Source organism: Suricata suricatta, chromosome 10 (assembly GCF_006229205.1).
Source record: "Suricata suricatta isolate VVHF042 chromosome 10, meerkat_22Aug2017_6uvM2_HiC, whole genome shotgun sequence".
NCBI lineage: Eukaryota > Metazoa > Chordata > Mammalia > Carnivora > Herpestidae > Suricata > Suricata suricatta.
The window spans coordinates 101,648,151-101,672,467 of NC_043709.1; the positions used below are offsets into that span (position 1 = coordinate 101,648,151).

The window sequence follows — 24,317 nt, forward strand, 5'->3', positions numbered from 1 at the left end:
AGAACCTCAGCTTCTGTCTGTCCAAAGCTCCTCAGTCCCTCACCTGCCTCTCCCTGCCACCCTAATCATCGCCACAGCCCCCAACCTCCCTTGCTTTCTCGTCACACTTGTCCCCACCAAAGTGCCATTTTCCTCAGCATTGTGGTGGGTCTCAGGGACCCTGAAGCAAGCCCCAGCTGAGATACTGGGTCTCTAGGACTGAAGGAGAACACAGAAATCGGTATTATTTTCAGAGTTCCCTGAATGATCCTCACGTCAGCCAGATGTGGGGATCACCACCCCTGAGAACTGGCGTCAGGGACCCACCCAGGGCGGGTCTGTCCTCTGGTTATATTTCCATTTCTGCGGGAAGTGGGACAGAGCAGAAAGCTGGTGAAGAAAAAGGGAGAACATCTCCAGACTTCCGCCCCTTCTGCCCACCGTGAACCCTATCCATCCCCAAGGTACTCTGCGAGGCTGGAGTTGCCGCCAGGGAAAAGGCATCAGCGGCAAACAGCACAATAGAAGATCCAGAAGGGTCCCTGGTTAACAAAGAAATAGCACACGAAGGTGGGAACACCAGGAAAACAGTTTAAAACCTGACAGCAAATTATAATGGGAAAAGGAGGGGCAGTTTCGAGATTTATGTCAGAAGCTAGAGAAGGAAAGGGTAGGAATGAAAGGAAAGAAACTGAGGACCAGAGAGGGTGCTTAAAAGATTCAGTAGGATGCGGTGGACATTTGCGGGGGTGCCTTGGGCACTCTGTTTGCTCCTTTGAGATGTCTCAAAGCCTTTTCTTCCGAAAGTGTCCCACAGAGCCTGTGAGAATAGTCACCTCAGGAAAACTCAGTGACCGAAGGTCTCTCTGTTCTATTTTGTTCCTACTCACTCAGCAGGCTGTTGGCAGGGCCTTGCAGCAAGAGGCCCTGAGCTTGTGGGGAGAGGCCTGACCCGGGCACAGAGATGGAGGGCTGGCAGACACCTGATCTACCTGGGGGCTCACGGCCACGCACCCAGGCGATGGCTCCCCAACAGGCCATCCAGGACACGACACAAGAGCCTGCCCAGGGTCGGATCTTCCAGTTTGCTCCCTGTGTCAGGCAGTGCACAGGGTGCAGACTGACCCACAAGTTACCAGGGAAACCCTCCAGTGCCCTCAGAGACATTCTGCCGCTGCCCACACTCAGGCACGAGCTGCAGATCCCGTTGTGATGAGGTTTTGTGAACTTGGGGTTGGGAAGAAAAAATAAGAAAAATAGTGACTTGGCAGTTCACCCTGCCCTGAGGGGGACAGGCTAGGACTGGTTTGGGAGCAGAGGTTAATGAGAACAGAGAAAAAATGCAGCAGGAGGGCTGAGAGTTCAGAGGGCAAGGGTCAGACCTGGTGCCTCTGACAAAAGCCCCCTCCCAGGGAGCTTGGCAAGCCCCCTGCTCTTGGCCCAGCTGCAGCCTGAGGGCCTGCTGGGATGGGGAGAGCAGTGGGGTCAGAGGAAGGGCCACAGGAAGAAGCAGAGCAAGCTGTTCTGCTCCCCCCAACAGGTGCCCGCTCCAGGATCACGCCAGCAGCCCTGGCCTCCAAAGCAAAGCCCCAATGTGTCTTCGGCTGAAACAGAAGACTGATCGAGAATAAGACAAGTGTGAAAAATACCTGGTGGGATGTGGGCAGAAAAGAGACCTTGGAGGAGCAGAGGAAGACCTCTAGAAGACCCCGGAGAGATATTTCCAACTTTGATTCAATCCGAAGGATTATTATCCTCACTATTTTTAGGAAGGCAAGAGCGTGCAATGGAAAAAACCTGGGCTGAGGAGTCGAAATGAACTGGGTTCAATTCTTAACTCTATTAATTACTAGCTGTGTGATCTTGGGCAAGTAACCTCTCTGAACCTCGCTTTTCTCATCAGGGAAACGGGTATAATAACAAATAAAATAATATGCATGAAATACCTAACACCTAAATAAATATTAGTTCCCTACCCCACCTTCTGGAATAATAAAAGCATCCCTTAAAACGCTCTGATTCATACTCTCTGTAAAATGTGTATCATGGTCATCAAGACAGCAGACTCCTAAAGACTAAATGGGATGAAACCCAAGCTCCCCCACGCGCTGGCTTTGTGGACTGGGGCAAATTTCCTAAGTTTTCTGAGCTTCCATTTCTTCATTGGCAAAATGAAGCTAACGGCAAATTCACAGGGTTGTGTGGGGCCCACCCTGCATCATGTAATCAGTTATGTGCCTGGCAAACAGTAAGCACATAATAAATGTGTTACCTGTTGCTGGTGTTTGTTGCTGTTGTTGCTGTTGTTTTAAAAAGGCAACGTGGGGCTCCTGGGTGGCTCAGTCAGTTAAGTGTCCGGCTTCGGCTCAAGTCATGATCTCACGGTTCGTTCGAGCCCTGTATTGGGCTCTGTGCTGATAGCTCAGCGCCTGGAGCCTGCTTCGGATTCATATCTCCCTCTCTCTCTGCCCCTTCCCCGCTAGCACTGTGTGTGTGTGTGTGTGTGTGTGTGTGTGTGTGTCTCTCAAAAAATATATAAACATTAAAAAACAATTTTAAAAAAGAAAATTAAAATAAATAAAAGGGCAACTTGCCTTTCAGTAATGATGAGGTCCCATAGATTTCAATGTACAATGTCAAAATAAAAAGACTCGTTCTGATCAATGGCCCCAACCTCCTCTCTAAACGAACCCTTCATTAGAAGCTTAGCATAGGGCTTTAAAAGGCTCCACAAAGGCTCTCTGGACACTGCACCCTCAGCCCGCTGCCCCATCCATCTTCGGAAGGGCAGCAGGACAGAGGGCCAGGCAAGGGAAAGAAACAAGTGCCCAGTAGACCCCTGAGTCTCCAGGGCCCACTCCCCAATGCGAGAGAGATGAGCCTCAGGGAATACGAGGAGAGTCAGCAACCTGTCTCACACACAGCAAGCCTGGCAGAAAGAGAGGAAAAAGCCAGATCAACCCAGCATTGTCTCTGCCTGCCTCCTCGCTCCCAGACTGACTGCTTGGCAGACAGAGATGTCTTTGGTCTTTGTGTTGGCTAGCAGGAATTTTGCACCATTCTCAAGTGCCAGGCAAATGCCAGTTGGAATTATCACACTTCCTGGGGAGTGCCAACTACATTCAATTAGGGCTCTGGCAGGAGCATCATACCTCCAGGCTGCTGCTCTGTTCACTGAAAACAAAGGCATCCCGCAGCAGGAGACCGGGACCCCGCCGCCAACAAGGCTGCTGGGAAGCCCGGACCAAGCCTGGCTCTTGGAACATCTTCTCTCCTCCCGGCTTCAGAAGCTCAGGAAGACACGTGCTATCTGCACAGCCCACAGTCGGCTGGAGTTGGAAGGGTGCTATCCCGGAGAGCAGATTAAAAGAGGTTTTATTCCCTGCAGTAACCCAGGCATGGAGTCATGGCCTTATTAATGCTCGGAGTTGAAGGCTATCTGGTCCACCTTCTTCATGTTTGCTGGAAGTTACTCTACAACAAACACTACAGCTGGAACAGACCTGCGCATAACGGATGTTCAGTAAATGTTTGGATGGATGAAGAGCTGTGAGTAAAACAAAGATGAGCAGATGGGCACTTTGCCTTCCAGAGATCACAAAGTAGGGGCACCTGGGTGGCTCAGTCAGTCAGGCGTCCGACTTCCACTCAGGTCATGATTTCGCAGTTTGTGGGTTCTAGCCCCACTCTGTGCTGACAGCTCGAAGCCTGGAATCCACTTCAGATTCTGTGTCTCCCTCTCTCTCTGCTCCTCCCCTGCTCGCACTCTGTCTCTCTCTCAAAAAATAAATAAACATTAAAAATTTTTTTTAAAAAAAGAGAGAGAGATCATAAAAGGTATATGGGATTTGTCAGCGTTCCGGCCCAGCTTTCAGTTGCAGATATAAGGATGGAAAATTCATAAAGCTCTCTAAGCCTTCATTTCCTATCTATGAAATGAGGATACTTCACTGATCTGTTGTGAGAATTAGCTATAATAATGGATGTAAACCTCTTAACAATGACAGGGACATAGTTAGCACTCAATAGTTGTTAGCTATAAATAGCTGATTGGGACAAACGAGGCATTGATCTTAGAAGGCATAAATCCATTCCAGACACATGAGACTCCTCTCTTGTAGTTCTCTTTCAGCCTACCTGCCTGTCTCCCAGCTTGAACACAGTCCCTCCTCCCCACCTTGACTTCTGTGCAGCTTCACCACCGGTTCACACCTCTGCTGCTCCAGGACAACGCTGGAGCCCTCCTGAGCCAGAGATCCAAGCCAGTCTACCCTGGGCCTTCAAAGCTGTCCCTCAACTCTGCCCCCACGGCCTCCTGTTCGCTATGGCCTCTCCGCCACAACACTTTGGTCCCAGATAAGCCAAAGGGATTATGATTCACAAAACAAAAATACACTTTGTGTGGCCAGCCACTTACTTGTTGTGGACTTTGGGCCTTGTTTTCTCATCGTTCAATGAGGAGTTTGCACTAGATAATCTCTGGGGTCCTTTTAGCTTCAAGACCTACAGGTTGGGGGGTTGTCCCAAAGCCTGACCGCAGCCTTTGGGCCTCACGTGGAGATGACCCAACAGCAATCCACATCTCCACTGTGTTCAAGAAGTGGGGAAGGGCAGGATAGGCCCATCCCCCATACCCCCCCCCACCCCTGCCAAGGTCATTGAGCAATACCTAGGAGCAAGTCTCCTGGACTCTCTGGGGGAGGTTTTGAATGCAAGCGTTCTGGCTACTTCTGGGAGCCACAGCAGGCCCAGTAGAACTCGAGATGGGAAAACTTAACTCTGCCAGGGTGGCTGGAAGACCCAAGAAAAACTCAGCTGCTAGATCACCCGAAAGTCTGTACCACGGGGACCTATGGCTTCTGCATGGGCTGAGCCCCCAGCCTCAGAGGAAAGTGTGGAACTGTGTTCGGCTCCCTTTGCTCTTATTCCCCTGGGCAATTTCAGGGAATGTGCTGGTGCCGCGCTATTTACAATGTTTGCAAAGCCATCCAAGGGTTAGTCTTTTCTGTGCTGGGAGCCTCCCGCCCTATGTCTCCTCAGGGCCCCTTTCCAGACTCAGAGAACTCCTCCAGAACCCGAAGGGAGGATCTCTAAATTGCACACGCTCCACGGAGGGTGACCTCCGTGCCAGGGAGGCAGAGGCGGGGCTAGTAGCTGGGCAACACATTTTAGGGGCTCTGGGGGGGAGCTTACCCAGGCTCCCCTCCGGCCCTCCACACCTCCTGGCTTTGCCAGCTTTCAAAATGGCTGCCAAACATGAGAAGATAAGAAACCCGTCAGAGGCAGTGGCTTCTTATTCCAGGCCCTGCGTTGCAAACCCCTCCAGTCAGCAAGCAGCGCCACCCCCTCCCTGTGCCAGGCCACGAGGAAGCTGGCTGAAGCAGACAGAGCGGGCTGGAGGGAGGGCCAGAGGGGAGGGAGGAGGCAGGGGCCTCCTGACAACTGACAGGACACGCAATACCAGCCCCGCTGGCCGGGAGGGGCTGGGGATGCCTTGGAATGGGCCACACGGCCACATGGAGGGAACCAGAGGAGCCGGTGAAGGTGAAATAGAGAGGAAGCTCACTGTGAAAGGAGATCACCAAGAGAAAAAAATGCAAAAGGGGGACGGGGTAGATGGTGGGGAAAGGGCCGCCACCTGTGAGTAAAAGGCCCCGAGGGACACATCTCAGGCAGCCCAGAGAATGTGAGCCAAGCGGGGAACCACAAACAGCTGCTGACACATGTCTGGAGTCCCCGTGCGCCACCATGAATGTGCTGGGGTTTGGGACAGGAGCAGGGACTCCTGACCACAGTGCGCAGAAAAAGCCTTCAAAACCACGTGATGGCCCTTGTCTGCGGCTTCTTACCTGGGGATCCCACAGACGCGTGAGGTTTGGGTACAGGTAAAACTGAATTCCTTGGGCTGCCCCAGGCAGTGTCACCCCTCGAATTAGCAGGACCACCAGCATGAGGTAAGGGAATGTGGCTGTGAAGTACACCACCTGGGCAAAGGGCAGATGAAACACAAGGAAACTGTGAGCATGGAAGGAAGGGCCGCCAGACCCAGCAGCAGAGGCAGGAGGAGGGAGCGCCCCCACACCCACAGAAGAGGTTGAGAGAATGTCTCTCCCCCCTGCAACCCTGCAGCTGTTCAGCTCCATCTGCCCTCTGCCTTAAGCTGCAACCTCCCTTTTCCCTTCCTCCCTCCCACTTAACGCACCCACCCTCCTCCTGACACATGCCCAGTAAATATTTGTCGAGTGACTGAATGAACTCAGCCATTCTCCCACGGAGTGTGCTTAGAATTACGGCAAGGGTTGTCAGGTATGAAAAGCGCTGTAACACATGATCCCTGTCCTCACAGAGCTTACAGGCTTAGCACACCCTGGCAGCCAGATCATGAAGGAAGTCTCGTTGGAGGCCTCCAGGGCAAGAGTCCAGAAGAACTCAGAAAGCCCTCTCACACCTCATACACCCAAGGCAAAGATTCCCCCCGCCCAAGTTCTCAAGGTGGTTGAGCATCACTTTGAGACTAACAGTCTCAGCAGATTCTTTTTCCAGAGAACTGGTGGATGAAACAGGAGCCACGAACTGTGTTCAGTTTGCAATGTGCCCGCACATGTGGTGTATTGCAAGACCACATTCCAAGATCTGGAAGTGTCCTTCCTGCTTTTCTCTCCCCCTTCTTTCCATTCCATTTCCCCCACATACCAGGGTCCACAGGATTGAATCAAGGAGAGGAGCAGAATCAAGGACGGGAGCCACACAAAGTCTTGGCGGGATTATTCCCTCCCATCCCCGACCAGGTTGCAGCTGGTGACCAGGCCCCCAGGGAGGGCAGGGAGTCTTGGGATGAAAGGGGCCAGGAGCTCTCCGGCACCAACCTTGCCCGTGGACTTGACCCCCTTCCAGATGCAGAAGTAGCAGATGACCCAGGCAAGCAGGAGGCACAAGGCCAGCTCCCAGCGCAGGGCCCCCAGGTGCTGGATGCCATCAGAGATCTTCAGGACCCGCCTCCTGGGGAAAGAAAAGAAGTTTGAGCTGAGCTCCACTTTTGCTGCCAGCCTCAGTTTTGTAGCCCGTGTGTCTCAGGCAGCAGAGCCAGGCCTCCAGGCTCTTGTCCAAAGGCTTGTCAGCTCTTTTCACTCAGATCCTTGAGGCTCTCTTCTGCCCAGAGGTGGGGGGTAGATATAAAGGGAGGCAAATATAAACTGTTCCCAGGTAAGTTTGGTCTGGGAGGCTGAGTACCAATTTAGCCTAAACAGGGAGGTGCAAACACATATCTTCTCAACCAGGGTTTCAGGTTGTTTTGATATTAGGAGTCATGTCCTAGGAATATAAATATGGGGGGCGGGGCTAAGAGGCAATACCCATGCAGCAGAAGGGAGGAGGAGGAGGAGTGTGCACACACATGCATACGCATTAGCATGCAGGCCGGCGCATGGGGGAGGAGAGGCAGGCACAGCCTGAGGAGAGTTGCAAAATTCTCATCTCTGAAATCAGTTCTGCTTTAACCACAAATACAAGCACACCAGAAAAAAAGGCCATTTAGGTGCCAAGGCCACCAAAGAAGGAAACAGAAATTCTTCTCTCGCTGTCCACTAAGGGTCAGCACCGCATGCGCCCATCCCTGTGCCCTTCTTTCAAACACAACCCCCACTGGATGGGAAGAGGGGCCTCACTTACTCCCAGAACTCGATGACAGGAGACGTGGCGTTCTCAGAGGTCACATTCAGGGAGCCATTGGTCCTCTGGAACTCTACACAGGATTCTACCCGTGGGTCCCAGGGAAGGAAGCAAAAGAAAGATCATTGAATATCTGGCATGACTAGAGAGTGGAGTGAAATTCTAGGAGAATGGGGAAGGTAAAGGATCTGGAAGGAACCAGGCCGAAGGTGTCCACACAAAATCCTCAAACACGAGATAAACTCAACAAGCTTACTCCACCTTCTCCCACAGGATTGGATGTGTGGGCTTCTGAATGTTTGGGTGTGTATTCTTACTAAAGCGTGATCGGATGGCATGAGGAAAGATAATTCTGCGTGTCATCTGCTTTGAAGTGTACAAATATTTCTAGGTCACTGTCTGGTGTAGAGTCACAACCTTTGAGGGATTGCAAAAGTACTTTCGAGGGAAGAGATGGAGGAGAGTGGCCAAGAGCACTGACACAAGGTCAGAAAGTTCTGGCTGGAATCCTGGCCTTCTGGTTATTTGCCGTGTGGCTCTCTAACTTCACTTCCCTCGATTTTAGATATCCAGTTGTGGGATGGAGAGGGGACTAAATGAAAACTTGAGTGTAACGTGCTCAATAAGTAGCGGTTCTTAACTATCCGTATGTGATGTTGGCATTTCATAATGGGGCTCACATTCTTTTTGACATTGTGTTAGTATAATAATCCTAGAGATACTAAGACAGATAGTGTTCTCCCCATCATACACATGAAGAAACTGAATCTTCTTAGAAATGGCCGGTCCCTGCTCATAAATAACTAAGCGAGGGCTAGCACCCAACTCATCAAATTGTATGCCTTACTTTCAAAATACCTAGAATCTGACGTTTTTCCTTATGGCCACTGCCAGCACCCAGGTGCAAGTGAGTCACCCTTTCACGGCTCCTAAACTGACCTCCAGTTTTTACTCCTGCCTCCCTAGCCAAATCTCCACACAGCAGCCAGAATGATTTTGTTAAAACGGAAGTGACTTTATGTCGTGTCTCAGTTTAAAACTCTTTAATGAGCTTCCCATCCCATGCAGAGAAAAGAGCTGTAACCCCTATAACCACCTCCAAGGCACGTTTCAATCTACCTCCATTACTTCTGACCTCTTCCCCCAGTGCTCCCCCCTCCCTCACTCCAGCTACACCGACACCCTTGCGGTTCCCTGGGTGCTATAGGCACAGGGCCACCTCAGGGCCTTTGCACTGCTTGCTACTTCCCTGATATCTCAGTTGCTGATTCCCCCACCTCCTTCAGAGCATTACTTCTGTGTCATCTCAGCACGGCTTTACCCGATGACTCTATTTAAAATTACACCTCCTACCCCTAAAACTCCCAATCCCTCCTCTCTTTTTTACTTTTCTCCCTAACACTTCTTCTAACATAATACATATTAAGCATTTATTTTGTTTATGGTCTGTGTCTCGCCACTAGAACAGAAATTCCATGAGGCAGGAAGCTTTGTTTCTGTGCACTTTCATAGCCCCAGTGCTTAGAACAGAGCACGTAGCAGGAGCTCCATGAAATACCTGTCGAATGAATGTCAACTGACCATCCTTTTCACTAAACCCTTTCTCTCTCCTTGAAGCTTCAGCACAGTCAGAAAAGTGTTGTTTCATCTTGACATAACAAGATGTCCTATACTGTGAAAGAAGCTAGGCTCTGAATAAAACCAGACTCACGAGGAGAAATGTCAAAAATGTCAAGCAAAAGTCTCAGGGATTGAATTTGCCTCAGAATTATCTCAGAGATCTCCCAGTCAACCCAAAGGTATATAGGCCTAAAAGTGCCCTGAAGCAAAAGCCTTAGGCCACAAAAAACTTGTAACATTTTTACAAAAGGAACTCCACTGAGATTTGGATCAAATCACTGTCTGACAAGCTCACTGTCTGACAAGCTCACTGTCAAGGATGATTTCAGAAGGAAGGAAGGAAGCAAGGAAGGAAGGAGGAGGGTTGAAGGAAAGAAGGGAGGAGGGAAGAAAGAAAGAACAATATATAATAAAGAAAATATTAGAATAAAACAGGTTTTTAAGATTGGATTCATCCAGGGGCACCTGGGTGGCTCACTTGATTAAGGGGCCAACTCATGATTTCAACTCAGGTCATGATCTTGCCGTTCATGAGTTTGAGCCCCACATCAGGCTTTGCACTGATAGTTTGGAGCCTGCTTGGGATTCTCTCTCTCCTTCTCTCTCTGCCCCTACCTCACTCCCTCTCACTCTCTAAATAAATAAACTAACTGTAAAAAATGAAATAAAATTGGAGTCATTTAGAGAATATGTTTTCAAGTGCTTATAAGGTAGCCAGCATTGTGCTAGTCACAAAGGATACAGAGATAAAGATACCTTTTCTGTCCTCAAGGTCTTGCTGACCTATGAGAAAACCAGAACAACAGCCAAAAAGTAAGGCAAGTGCCACAGTAGAGTCAGGGCTCAGTGCAGGTGCTACTACATACATTTAAGAAGAACATGGGACACCTGCATGGCTCAGTCGGTTGGGCATTCAACTCATAATTTCCATTCAGGTCATGATCTCACAGTTCGTGAGTTCGAGCCTGGCGTCTGGCTCTGCACTCATAGCATGAAGCCTGCTCGGGATTCATGCAAGCCCCTCCTTGCTCTGCCCCTTCCTCACTTTCTCTCTCTCTCTCTCTCTCTCTCTCTCTCTCTCTCTCTCTCTCTCTCTCTCAAAAATAAATAAACTTTAAAGAAGAAGAAGAGGAGGAGAAGGAGGAGGAGGAGCAGCAACCTATTAAATCTTTGGGTATCAAGGGAAGAAGCTCCAAGATTTGACTCTTCACTTGCAAAATGGTGGAATGAAGGTGGCAGAGATCAGCAACAGAATGCCTAGGAAGGGGTCAAAAGTCTGAGGGCAAGAGGGGCCTTGCTAAACATTGCAAAATATGCCTCCCGGGCAAGGACAGGACTCAGACCCCAGTTTGGAACTGACTACCTTACCTGAACAACAACAACAACAAATTAATCATGGCACAGGTAGGGCCTTGCTAACGGGCACTGAGAGATGTGGGGCTGAGGGTCCAAGCAGGATAGCTCTCCACCTGTGCTGTCCAATAGGGCAGCCTCCAACCACATGTGATGTTTGCATATCAGTTCATTAAAATTAAACAAAAATTTTAAAATTTGGTTCCTCACACACACCAGGCATATTTCAAGTCCTCAACAACCACATGTAGCTAGCAGCTACCATGCTGGATAGCACAGAAAACATTGGAGAACATTGTAATTGTCACAGATAAGTTCTCTTGGATGGCACTGGGGATTTTTAAGTGTTGTTGCTTTCAATCAAATAGACTCAGTAGTTCTATGGCCCCAGGTGGCTCTTACTGTCTTCTGACAGAGTCACATGCAATCTTACAAGCACAGGAGAAACTGTTACTATAAATTGTAATGAAGACATACAAAACTGTTTATTCCCTGGTTAAATACAGATGAACTGTGAGTTAGAAAGACCTAGGATAGGGGGAACTGGGTGGCTCAGTCGGTTGAGCGTCTGACTTCGGCTCAGGTCACTGTCTCACGGTTCGTGAGTTCGAGCCCAGCGTCAGGTTCTGTGCTGACAACTCAGAGCCTGGAGCCTGCTTTGGATTCTGTGTCTTCCTCTCTCTTTACCCCTAACTCACTCATGCTCTGTTCTCGCTCAAAAATAAACATTTAAAAATTAAAAAAAAAAGAAAAGAAAAACTTAGGATAGTATCATAAAGAAGCCATGATAAAGAAAGATAATGGACAAACAATACATATATGCACCTAAGTAATCATACTTCAAACTGAAATAAGTAAATGCTTAAACTACATAAAAAGAAATCAATTCTATTTTCATGACACACGATTTCATAATACATGAGTTGAATATGCTATTTTTTTAAGTTTGAGTATAATTGACACACAGTTTAAGTCAGTGACATTTTGCCTGTGATGCTGGTGAAGTCTCACTCTGACCTTTGATCCAAAATATCCATGACCTGCTTGGCAGATTTCTAGTATGTCCCAAGTTAGGGTGGGGAGCCTGGGACATAAGGGTAATCTCAGCCTTGGTTAATGTGTCTTTTAGAAATGGACTCTCTGGAGATGACTGTACCTGTGTTCCACTCATGGTGGCAGCTTCCCCAGGGAAGGTCGGCGGTGAAGCTGCTAAAGAGGTAGAAGAGGGCCCAGGCCAGGACAATGATGTAGTAGATGTTGAGGAGGACGACAATCATCTGGGAGGCATAGCCAATGCCTGGAGGGGAAAACTGCAGAATTGGGCTAGGGACAGTGGACAGATTTCCCAATGCCACCCCTCCCAGGGTAGGAGGGGGTTTGCATTCCACTGTCAGCGCCCACGCTCATTGGCTCCCCCTTCAGCCTCCCCGGCAGGTGAGGAAGGGCTTTTCTCTCTGCCTTCCATTGCTCTGTCCTGGATTCCTGTGAACTTTCTTCTTTACTGGTTCCGAAAATTCCCTGATTTTCAATAGTTAACATTCCCTGGCATTAGGCTGATATCTTTCCGAAATGTAAAAGCACATGGTAAGAGCAGGAACAGGGGCACCTGACTGAGCTCAGCCCATAGAGCATGCGACTCTTGATCTCGGGGTCATGAGTTCAAACCCCACAGTGAGTGTAGAGCCTACTTGGAAAAAGAAAAAAAGAGCAGGGATAGACAATTCACATAAGAAGAAATACAAATAGATCCTTCTTAATAATTGCAGGTGGACAAAAGGAAACAATGATGAGGTATCTTTCTGTACAGTCAGCCGAAGTGAAAGTTTTTACAAGTGATGTAACTCAGTGATTTCCAAGTTTGTCCACATATTAGAAATACCTGAGAATATTTTTTACATGTCAAAGTCTAGACCAGACCCCAGACCAATTAAGTCACAATCTCTGGAGGGTGGGGTACAGGCCTCAGGAGGTTTTTGAAGATCCCCAGGTGATTCTCATTTGCAGACAAAGTTTGGGAACTGCAAATACCTTGGAGTCATTAAAGATAAGGGGGAAAGATGCTTACCCATTATCTAATGACATGGCAAGTCAGTATTACGCTCCACGGGACAATTTAATAAGCCAGAGCAAGAGACATCAATCCTAATCCTGGAAACTTTTCCCAAAGAAATAATTTCCCCAAAAGAGGTGGGAAGCTATCTCAACAAATACAAATACATGATAGCAGAATATAATAATCTTACAAGTAATTGAAAATAAGCAAAAAGCCCAAAACAGAGAACTGTTAATTATGATATACCCATTCAATTGAAGTTTATGCAATCATTAAATTATTGTTGTGTAGGGGCGCCTGGGTGGTTCAGTTGGTTGAGCAGCTGATTCTTGATTTTGGCACAGGTCATGATTCCAGGGTTATGGTATCAAGCCCTGCATCAGGCTCCACACTAACTAAGCATGGAGACTACTTGGCATTCTCCCTCTCACTCTCTCAATCTCGGCCCCTCTCCCTCATTCATGTGCTTTCTCTCTCTAAAATAGGAAAATAAAATAAATTAAAATAAAATAAAACAGTTGTTTGGTAGAAAATGGAGAAGACACTAACTGAAAAGTGGCAACATAAACTGTGTATATCCCAGATTAATAGATATGTTAGCTCTATACTGAGAGAAAGAACGAATGAAGTAAACCCCCCAAACTGGAAACAACACGAATGTTCTCCAGTGGCTGATGATTAACTGTGGTTAAATCAGTAGCTGATTTAACAGTGGTTACAGGAACTGTGGTACATACATCCCATAGAACAAACACTATTCAGCACTAAAAAAGAATGAACTCTTTATACAAAAACCTAGATGGATCTCAAGGGCATCATGCTGAGTAAAAAAGCTAATTTCAAAAGGTTATGGACTGGACAATTCTATTTATATAACATTCTCAAAATGACAAAATTATAGAGAACAAATTAATGGTTGCCAGGGGCTAAGGATGGGGCTGGAAGGGGTAGGTGTGACACAAGAGTAGCATGACAGAGATCTTTGTGACAATGGAGCCGTCTGTATATTGACTGTGGTGATGGTTACACAAATCTATGTATGTGACAAAATAACACAGAATTATGCATACGCACACAGACACACACACACACACAAACGAGAGCATGAATAATTGGGGAAATCGGAATAATATCTGTGGACAGTACCAATCTTCCAGGTCCTGAATTTTTTTTTATAGTTAAGTAAAATCTTATTTAACATCTTGGGGAAAATTGGGTGAAGGGCACATATGACCTCTCCATACTATTTTTGCAACTTTCTGTGAATATATATTATTTCAAAATAGAAACTTAAAGAAAATTCTATAGAAATGGAAATATTGAAATAAAATGCCTTGAAGTTTAAATAGTGATTGTGTCAAGATGGTAGAATTAATGATTTTTTTGTCATTTAAAATTCTCTTTATTTGATGGTAATTAATTAAATATGTCTTGAAAAATACAAAGTCACTGTTCTACATTTTGTAAAACACATAGCTAAAATAGCTTTGCTCTCTCCTTACTTAATCTAAAGCCTTTTTTCCCATCCTCATCCCCATCTTCTCCAATCTCTCATAGACCGGGTGATTAGCTCAGCACTGAGTCCACAAGGGGAGGGTTCAACAGAAAGACACAGAGTCTTTAGGTCTGAGACATTTCGCCTGGGGTCCCGGTGAATTCTCACTCTGACTTTCGACCCAAGATTTCCATAACCTACTTGGCAGATTTCCAGTGTGTACTAAGCACTACTCCTAAACCACCCAGTCCTTCCAAATCAGGTTTATAACCATGAATGCAGATGTCCTGGAATCAGGCACAGGGCTACTCACCCTCAAAGATGGGGCAAATCTTCCTCCAGGCTGTGATGCCTCCCTGGCTAGTGTACTGGCCCAGTGCTGTCTCCAAGAGAAAGACAGGAATGCCACAGGTAAAGAGGAAGATGAGGTAGGGGATGAAAAAGGCACCTGTGGGTGGGAAACAGGCTTTCCATTACCTGGCACTGCCCTCCTCATGGTCCCCATTCGTCTCCTCCCATTACCACCCCACATTGCCAGTCAGAATCCCCAGGGGTGTGGGACATGCAAAAGTGCAGGTGACATCCGTCCAGATATCTGGAACCATAGCAGAGATCAAGAATCGCCAAGTTACCGGGGCGCCTGGGTGGCTCAGTCAGTTAGGCATCCGACTTCAGCTCAGGTCATGATCTCACAGTTGTGGGTTTGAGCCCTGCATCAGGCTCTGTGCTAACAGCTTAGAGCCTGAAGCTTATCTTCAGATTCTGTGTCTTCCTCTCTCTCTGACCCTCCCCTGTTCATGCTGTCTCTCTCTCTCTCTCAAAAATAAATAAAAAACATTAAAAAAATTTTTAAAAAATCACAAGTTACCTAACCGGTCCTTTTTTCAATCTATACCTACCAAGGTTTTCTCCCCATCGACCATCAATTATTACTTAAAATTACACATAACTTGTGGCAACAGCAAGAGCTCATTGAATAATAGACATCCAGGAACATTAACACAGCCCACAGACCATAGTTCTTTTCAAGGAAATGACTGCTTTTAATGTTATATAGAGACGTTTAGCAGACTGAAATGAGATTTCCCTTTAGTAATCCTTTCTGCTTGTTTTTCATGAGTATTGGCTGGGACAAGGGTACCGGTGCTAGAAAAGCTGGCATTTTCTCCGCTGTGGACTCTATCTGTTGGCAAGGTAGATAGGGCAGGTCACGGAGGACCAGAGAAGAGAGAACGGCACATAGAAGGAGATACAAATATCTGTGGAGAGTCCCCTTCTGGCTTCCATCTGAGCGCTGGTCAGCATCTATATAGGAGGAAACGACTCCAAATAAGGGAAAGAACAGTTCAAAAAGGTTGAGAGCAATGGTGCTCACGCAGGGCTGGGAAGAATGCTGGCTCCACCGGCCAGGCTGGATAGTTCCAGAATTCACAAGACATTGGGAAGGAAAGGCATTTCCTCAGAAGTGGGGGATGATTAGCCCTGGACTGAGCACAACTCTGGTTCTGCCTAACAGATCTTAGAAGCAAAACCCAAAAGTATCAAATAACTTCACTGGTCCCGAGCAAAGCTCAAGAATTTTTATAGCAATATAAAAATCCCAATAAAAATACCCTTCAAAACTGAAAGGGAAGTAATGCTTCTTAAGACAAGCAAAACCTGAAAGAATTCATCACCAGAAGATCTGTACTACAAGCAATGTTAAAGAAAAACCTTCAGCCAGAGGGAAATGATGCCAGGGAGATATATGAATCTACACAAAGGAACGAAGAATGTCAGAAATGTTACCTTCACAGGTAAGAATTCTTCACATATAAGAATTTTTTTCTTATCACCCAAATCTCTTTGAAAAGTTAACTGACTGGTTCCACAACCTAAGGTGTAGTTTATAATAGAATGAAAAGTAAAACGTGTAACAAGAGCATGAAAATCAGGAGGAGAGAGATGGAAATGTATTATCGCAGGGTTCTTATACGTGAAGTGGTATAATATCACTTGAGGGTGAATTGTGATAAATTAAAGATGTGCGCTACAGGGGCTCCTGGGTGGCCTAGTTGGTTCACTTGAGCTCAGGTTATGTTCCCTCAGTTCATAAGTTCAAGCCCTGCATCAGGCTCTGTGCGTCACCACAGAACCATCTGTGGATTCTCTTTCTCTCTCTGCCCCTCCCCCACTTCTGCTCTCTCTCCCTCAAAAATAAATAAACATTTTTTAAAAAGATGTATACTGTGAAATCTAAAACAATCACTTAACTAACATAACAAAGGCTTATGGCTAATAAGTCATCTAAGGGAGAAAGCCAACAGTGGAATAATAAAAAATATCTAATTCGAAAGAAAGCAGAAGGATAGGAAAAGGGGAAGAGAGAACTTGTAGGACGAGAAAGAAACAAATAGCAAGATAATGTGATTTAAACTTAACTGTATGAATAATTGCTTTAAATGTAAATAGTCTAAATATCCCAAATAAAAAGCAGAGATTGTCATATTGGCTTCAAAATAAAAACAAGCAAGGCTCAGGTATATGTTGCTTAAAAGAAATGCACTTTAAATATCAAGACATGAAAAGAAGGAAATCCTGCCTTTTGAGATTACATGGATGGACCTTGAAGACATTATGTTTACAGAGAGAGAATAACATACTGATTTTCTCATATATGGAATCTAAAAAAGCCAAATTTGGGGTGCCTAGATGACTCAATCAGACGAGCGTGTGACTCGATCTTGGAGTTCTTAGTTTAATCCCCACGTTGGGTGTAGAGATTACTAAAACAAACACACTTAAAAAAATAAAAATAAAAAACACAGATCTGTGGAATTAAAGGGTAGCATGGTGGTTGCCAAAGGTCTGGGGATGGGGAAAATGAGGGGATGTGGGTCAGAATATACAAACTTCTAGCTATAAAATTAATACCTGGAGCCTGCTTCAGATTCTGTGTCTCCCTCTCTCTGCCTCTCCCCTGCTCATGCTCAAAAATAAATTAAAAACATTTAAAAATATTTTAATGAATTAGTTCTGGCAATCTAATGTGCATAGCCTGGTGTCTATAGTGAACAATACTGTATTATATAATTGGAAGTTTTTAAGAGAAAAGTCTTAAGTGTTATCAACACACATGAAAAAAAGATATTTATGTGAGAGAATGGAAGAATCAAATAAACTTATTTTGGTAATCATTTCACAGTAGAGATGTCAAATCATCATGATGCATATCTTAAACTTACATGTTGTATGTCAATAGTGTCTCAATAAAGTTGGAAAAACATATTTTAAAAAAAGGTCTGTGATTGCACTGGGTCAGGATAGCAAAGGTAGGAAATGGGAAAAGGGGACAGGAGGAAATTTGGGGAAGTAATGAATATGTTCATTATCTTGATTGTGACAATGGTTTCATGGGTGTCTGCGCGTCAAAACTTATCAGATTGTAAATATACATATTTTATATTTTTTGTATATTTTATTGTAAATCAGACTACCTTAATAAAATGGTTTAGAATGAAAGTTAATGGGGAATAGAGTTCTCCAGTTCTTCACGTTTCAAATCTCTGCCCTGTAGTCTACACATCCATAAGTGAGGCACTGAGGAAGGCACCTGATTATCACAAGGGCAAAGAAATAAAGATCATAAATACCTCAGTCTAATAAGTCCATAAGTAAATCAAAGACTTGTTGAGTAGGAAAGGAAAATCAGGGAAAAGAGAACTTAGTAGCTGATATGGACAGTGATTGCTCAGAGTTGGAAGCATGGCAGAAAAAAGACAGAGAACAGAGAGACAGAAAGACCAAGAGAAAGAGAATTTTGATCCAGCTCAAGCCCCTCCTCCCCATCTTTATACTACCTGCTCTTTTCCAATAGACCAAGCCAATGTTTAACTGCTCTTGGCCAACTCTCCTCCTCTCCTCCTCTGCCTCTTTGAGCACGTGGGCAGCCGGCCACAAGGGGCAAGGTCCACACTCAACAAGCAAAGCCACTGGCCCTACAAAGGGAAGGGGGGAGGGGAGTGATGGGACCCAGAGGGACCCTGGTGCAGAAGTGGAAGCCTACGGGGCACTCTGCCTCTTTCCCCACAAGCTCCAGTCACCACCATTAAAGGATGAAGCTAGTCCTAGAAGTAGAAGCATTCAGTTACCTGCTCCCTATTCCTGAGGGTTAGTCTCCTTCCCCAAATTCTAAAAAGTCCTGGCTTGTTTCTCCATGAGATGGGAGAGACCACATGCCCAACCAAGACAGAAATCATTCTGCAGGCCACCCTCACAGAAACAGCACACTCCGTGGTATCATCTGTAATGTTCCAGCTAATATTTAAAAGCGGAAACAGAGGGATTTTACATGAGCAACACAGCAGTGAGCATACATGAACAGTTGTGTGCTGCAGTCAACACTAATCTGACCACTCCCAGAGACTGAGTAATTAACTGTAAGTGGTAACAAATCATCACACACTACTAAAATTACATTACTCTTACATGGAGAAAAAAAGTGTTCCTTGTTTCTCTCTGTTCTGATATACTGACAAGCAGCAGCAAGGTGACCAGTTCTCCCTGAGGCCAGGTACCATTTAATCCTCTTTGCATTGCTCTCGCTTCCGTCTAGAGCTGCCCTTCCCCCACAGCCTGCTCCTCTAAGATCCCTATTCCTAGAGACCCAGCTGCAGGACCTTCTGCTGTAGCCTCCCATGCGGTCTCCAGGCCTCCAGCTGAGGAACTCAGTCTGCTGGCAGGCAGGTCCAGGGAGCTGGAGAGATCCCAGTGGAAGGCCCATGTTCTGAAGCCACCAGGATCCAAGTGTCTGGGGACTGAAGATCAGAAGCGGGGAAGGGTTGGGAGGGAACAAGGAAGAAGGAAGCATTGGTCCTCACACAAGGTGATTGATCTCCAGTTGCTGTTCTATGACTAGCAAAACCCAAAGATTCTTAGCACAAGTGACCTGTGCCCCTGGTTTTCAGCAATCTGGACTTAGAAATTAAGTATGGGGGTGGGGGCGCCTGGGTGGCTCAGTCGGTTAAGCATCTGAGTCTTCATCTCAGCTCAGGTCTTGATCTCAAGGTTGCAAGTTCAGCCCCATGTTGGGTTCCACAGCCAGCGTGGAGCCTTCTTGAAAAAAATGAAATTAAGGGGCACCTGGATGGTTCAGTTTGTTGAGCATCCAACTTCAGCTCAGGTCATGATCTTGTGGTTTGTGGGTTTGAGCCCCACATTGGTCTCTGTGCTGATAGCTCAACGCCTGGAGCCTGCTTCAGATTGTGTGCCTCACTCTCTCTCTTCCCCTCCTCCACTTGTGCTCTCACTGTCTCTCTCTTAAAAATAAATAAACATAAAAAAATTTTTAATGAAATTAAGTAAAGGGCTGAGGAGCATGAGACTCTAGATCTTGGAGTTGTGAGCTTGAGCCGCATGTTGGATGTAGAGATTACTTTAAAATAAATCCTTAAAAAAAGAAATTAAGTATAAAATGTTTGGCAGATGGTCTTTTAGTCTGAGCAGAGACTGGCAGGCAAGTAATTTAAATTCCCTCGTGGCAGAGTTGACTCCTATTGCCAAAACCCTCTCCTACCACCTTCCCCCAACATCATGCCTTTTGAGTTATCCAGAGACTTTTCATCCGCATGGCTAGAGCTTTAAGGGACAGGCCCTGGTGAAAGGTCACATTTGATTTTCCCTCCAGGGAACTGAGGGTGGAGAGCTTGAGAAATAGTTCTTTGGCCACTTTGCCAGTCAGAGACCCATCCCCACCGCCACCAGACGCACTGGGCACACTGTCACCAGCACACAGCATTCATATTGGCTTACTCCTCACCAGGAGGGAGAACACAGAGAGCAGAAATGTAATTTGCCCGCTCCCAAGTTTTGCCCAAATGACCCATATTTCCTATTTCTAATTTTTTTTCTTCCCTCATTATCTTGAACCCACTGCAAGCAGTCTTTGCCCTGACATATCACTGGGACTGCTCCTACAAGGTCACCAAAGGCCTCCATGCCACCAAAGCCAACACTTCATTCTCACTCCATGTCTTTCTTAACTTGGCTGCAGCATTTGATGCTTGCCTTCCCAAACACTTCATCTGGTATCATCCTTCTTCCCTGGTTTCTCCTTTTCTGTCTCCTGAGGGTCCCTCCCCTTCCCCCTGAGTCCTTGCTTTCTTTTATCACCATCAAAATTCCAATCACTCTCAAATTTGTATCTCCCATCCACATCTCTCTCACAGACTCCAGACTCATATGTTTTACTGCCAAGGTGACCTCTCCACTTGATATCTAACAGATATCTCTACTCAGTGTTCCCAAAACTCAACTCCTGATTTTCTTCTTCAAAACCACTCCTCTAATGGCCTTCCACATCACAGTAAGTGGCAACTCCTTCCTTCTCGGTGCTCAGTCTGCAATCCTTGGACTGCTAAGACCAGGCAGCAGCAGTGGAAGTGACAAGAGGTGTCAGATTCTGCATATATCATGTGGGGTCTCCAGTCCCAGGCATTCTCTGTTGGCAGCCAGAGTCCAGGGAGCTGGAGGGGTTCCAGATGAAGACTCATGGCCCCCAAGAGGGGGCTTCAGGCCCCCAGAATATGGGTATTTAGGTAGATCTAACAGTCTGGGAGTGGGAGGGGGGTAGAGGAATCAAGAATGACTCCTAAATCTTTAGCCTTGTAATTGGTCTGCTTCTGCCCTGACTTGTGTACAATCAGTTCTCAACAGCAGCCAAAGAGATTATTTTAAAATGTAAGATCATGCCGCTCCTGCTCAAAACCCTGCCCTGTCTCCCTGTGTCACTAGAGCAAAAGCCAAAGTCTTACAATAGCTGACAAGGACCTACATGATCTGCCACCCTCGTCCTATTTCCTTCTCTGACCTCAGCTTCTATTTACTCCCCTCCTCACAACTCCTCAAATAAGCCAGTCAGCCTCTTGCTTTATGACTATTAAATCTTTTGTGTCCTCTGCTCAGGGCACTTTTACCCTCAATATCCACGTGACCAACCCTCTCACTCCTGACAAACCTTTGCTCAGATATTCTCGGTGTGCCCCCTCCCCCCCCCCGCCACATTCCTGATCCCATTTACCCAGCTCTACTTGGTCTTTTTCCACAGCGCCCATTAACTTCCGATATGCTATATAATGTTCTCATCTACTATATTTATTGTTTATCTTCTGTCTCCCTCTTCTAGAACATAAACCCCACAAGGACAGGGAATTGTTCTGTTATGTTTGTAGATGTAGCCCAGCAGCTTAGAATAATTCTAGGCAAATGGTGTGTACCCAGTAACTGCTGTTGAATGACTCAGGCAGGGCCGGGACTTGGTGGGCTGTGTGCTAGGGCAACAGGCTGAGATTGGAGACTTCAGAAAGCTATTTGGGGGTGGATGGCCACAGGTCCCGGATGGCAGGGAGTGTGTTCCACTAGGAGATGATTATTAAGGCAGGCATCTCCCTCATCCATCTCCCAGAAAAGTCTACCAGTTTCTTCTGATTTTCGATGGGTTTCTTTAAATAACTGTCTCAGCTTCTCTACTGAGAAGTTTTCAACTCTAGTGTTTAACTAGTTTACCTGCTTTTCTATCATATTCTTGCCTCAGCCTTTCTCTGCTCTGGAACTCACTTCAAATTGGACCTACCAAATATTAAAGCTAGAATAAACCCAAGAAGACATCGTTTTTATTTTTTAAGTTTGGAACTGAAATTATGTTTGGGGGACTTTTTCGTTCCTGACCTCACCATGGACAAATATTGATAATAATAAAGGGCCTTATCTTCCTGACCCAAGCACAAAAGCAGTTGTTTAAAGTTAGGAAGTTGAAGAAAGGGCCCAGAAGCCCAGAAACAGGCTGACAGGGTCCATTACCTGAGCATGATGCACCCCAGAGGACCCCAGCATCCTTCTCCAGAATTTGCTCAAACATGTCTCTCATCCCCTGGGAGTCCAAGTCCCAATTGGAGGACCATGCATTTAAATAAAATCACTAAAGCAGGAGGAAAAGGGTCAAATCAATGTAAGTGGCCTCTATTCTCCTCACCTTCCTTCCCCATACTGGTAGCAAAGGGTCAGAAAGAGGCATCAGTTTGCTCATTGACAGACATGGGGGTGAGAAAAGGAAGTGTGGGGGTTCATTCTCTGTGGGAGCTTTTCTTTGCTGGGAGATGAGAAGAGTTGTGCAATGACAGAAAGGTTAAACTGCTGGGAACATCAAAACCCAGGCATATCTAGGTCCCTCTCATGAGCACACATGTTGGTTAGTCCCCCCTTACCTTGGCAAAGGAGGCTTTCCATTAATTCCCTCGGTGGCTCTGGATGACTCATGCCCTTCAGAGCAAACCTGGGCATCAGTCTCTAGCTCCAAAGCCCCTCAGAACACTCCCCTCCAGCTGCTGTCATCCATCAAGGAAAAGAGGAGTCCTAAGACCCTGCACTTGTTCAAGGGAAGAGATGGTAGGTGGCAGTGTTAGGGATTAAACAAGAAGGTTTGACAGGATCCAGGACCCCTGAAGATATCCCCGCTTTCCATAGGAATCAGCATGTTGGAAGGCAGGCTCTCTCTAGGAAGGAAGCAGCCGCAGCCATCATACCCACCCCCTTCCCTCACAAGCCCATCACAAGAACCAAGGGCCCCCTTGGTTCTCGTCTCCTCATGGGCCTGCTTTTCCCCCAGAGATGATGTCACACACTCTCAGGCCTACACAGACTCACCACAGAGCCCCAAGGCAGAGCTCAGATTCAAATACTGCCAGACAAGTTCCCCTCAACTGAGTGAGCCCACAGCCCCCACTGCTCCTATTACAGCTCCCTTGGCTTCCCCTTTTTCAGCCCAGCCAGACCTGGATATCACTCCCTCCCACCCCTTCGTGCCATTCCTGCTAATTCCCAGGCCAACTTTTACCCAATTCCAGAGGGGCTTGGGGAAAGCTGCTCACCTCCTAATCTTCCTGCCATGTGAGGAGCTAAGCTGGTTACTAGGCTCCAGATATAGAGTCCCAGTGGCCAGCTTTCGCCCCAAGACTCCTCCTCCCTGGACCAGCCTCGTCCCTCCACCCAGTTCTCTAAAGGGAAGCATGTCGAGTGTCCTGGGCTAGGTCCAAAGTGGGAAGACCTCCTTCCTTCCCTCACAGGGCGCACGGAACAAAGTCCTGTGATTCCAGGCTGCTGGCCAAAATCCCTGGGGAGAAAGGATGCATCAACCCATACAAATCCCTCTGGAAACATACAAATTAACTTCCAGCTCCACGGCCAATCCTCCAATTGCCACAATCCTGAGAATATACCCCATGGGTTCAGAGGACCTCTGTACTAACCCCCAGCCCTCCCACCTCCACTGTCCGAAATCACGGGGAGGCTCCTACTCCCCTGCAAAATGGTAGGTGTAACATTAGGGTACCTTCCAATCCTCATGGCCGATAAAATAACCACTGCCCTCAACATTTCCCCAAGTTACCTATGTCTGCACTTCCCCCTTCTCCAGCCCAGGCTGCAACTTCACTTCCAACCAGATTGGGGAACCCCAAAACCTATTAGCTTCACCCATCAACAAGAAGGTCTTCGTGACCTACTGCTCAGCCAGAACACTTCAGTACCTGAGAAATCCCTCCAGGGCTTCCTACAGAGGTTTGGGATTCCCTGAAAGTGAGTTACTGGTCAAAAAATTACCACTACCACTGTGGGGTAGCAGAGTTACCTTAGGAGGCAGGAAGGGGTGGAAGGAGAAGCCAAAAAAGACCTAGGAAAGAGTTAGAGTTAATATTGCATACACACAAACTTTCAGTGGGAAATTTTGAAGGAAGAGCCACTAGTATCAAAGGTTATAACACTGATAGGGGTTGGGTAATGACTGGCTTAGAGAATGTCCTGATGCCAGCAGAGTAAGAAAGACACAAAGACTAAGGAGTCTCAAGACCACAGGACAGTTCAGTATCAACATCATCTTCAACATAGCTACCATTTATTAAGCACTTTACACATATTACCTCTAATCCTTACAGCAATTTGAAAGGTAGGTACTGCTATCTGAATTTACAGGAACAGCAGCGGAGGCTCTGAGGGCTTTCATAACTTGCCCAAGACTATACAGAAAGTAAGTAGTGGAGCCAGAATCCAAATTCTGATCCATCTGGTTCCAAACCAATGTTCATATTTCTATGATGCCATACCATTCTAGAAAGACCC

At 46.6% G+C, this 24,317-nt stretch overlaps 1 protein-coding gene across 3 annotated transcripts in view; it reads right to left on the reverse strand.

The window, feature by feature from the left end:
* SLC6A13 (solute carrier family 6 member 13) overlaps positions 1 to 24,317 on the reverse strand; it is a 35,481-nt gene that overhangs the window by 7,566 nt on the left and 3,598 nt on the right. The window contains exons 3-7 of one of the 3 annotated variants that reach the window (XM_029954032.1): positions 14,482 to 14,616; positions 11,777 to 11,917; positions 7,648 to 7,732; positions 6,846 to 6,978; positions 5,829 to 5,963 (exon numbers count right to left, since the gene is read on the reverse strand). In XM_029954032.1, the coding sequence (XP_029809892.1) occupies positions 5,829 to 5,963; positions 6,846 to 6,978; positions 7,648 to 7,732; positions 11,777 to 11,917; positions 14,482 to 14,616 (629 nt within the window). The remainder of the gene's footprint in view (positions 1 to 5,828; positions 5,964 to 6,845; positions 6,979 to 7,647; positions 7,733 to 11,776; positions 11,918 to 14,481; positions 14,617 to 24,317) is intronic. The other 2 variants (XM_029954033.1, XM_029954034.1) reach the window with 2 other exon arrangements.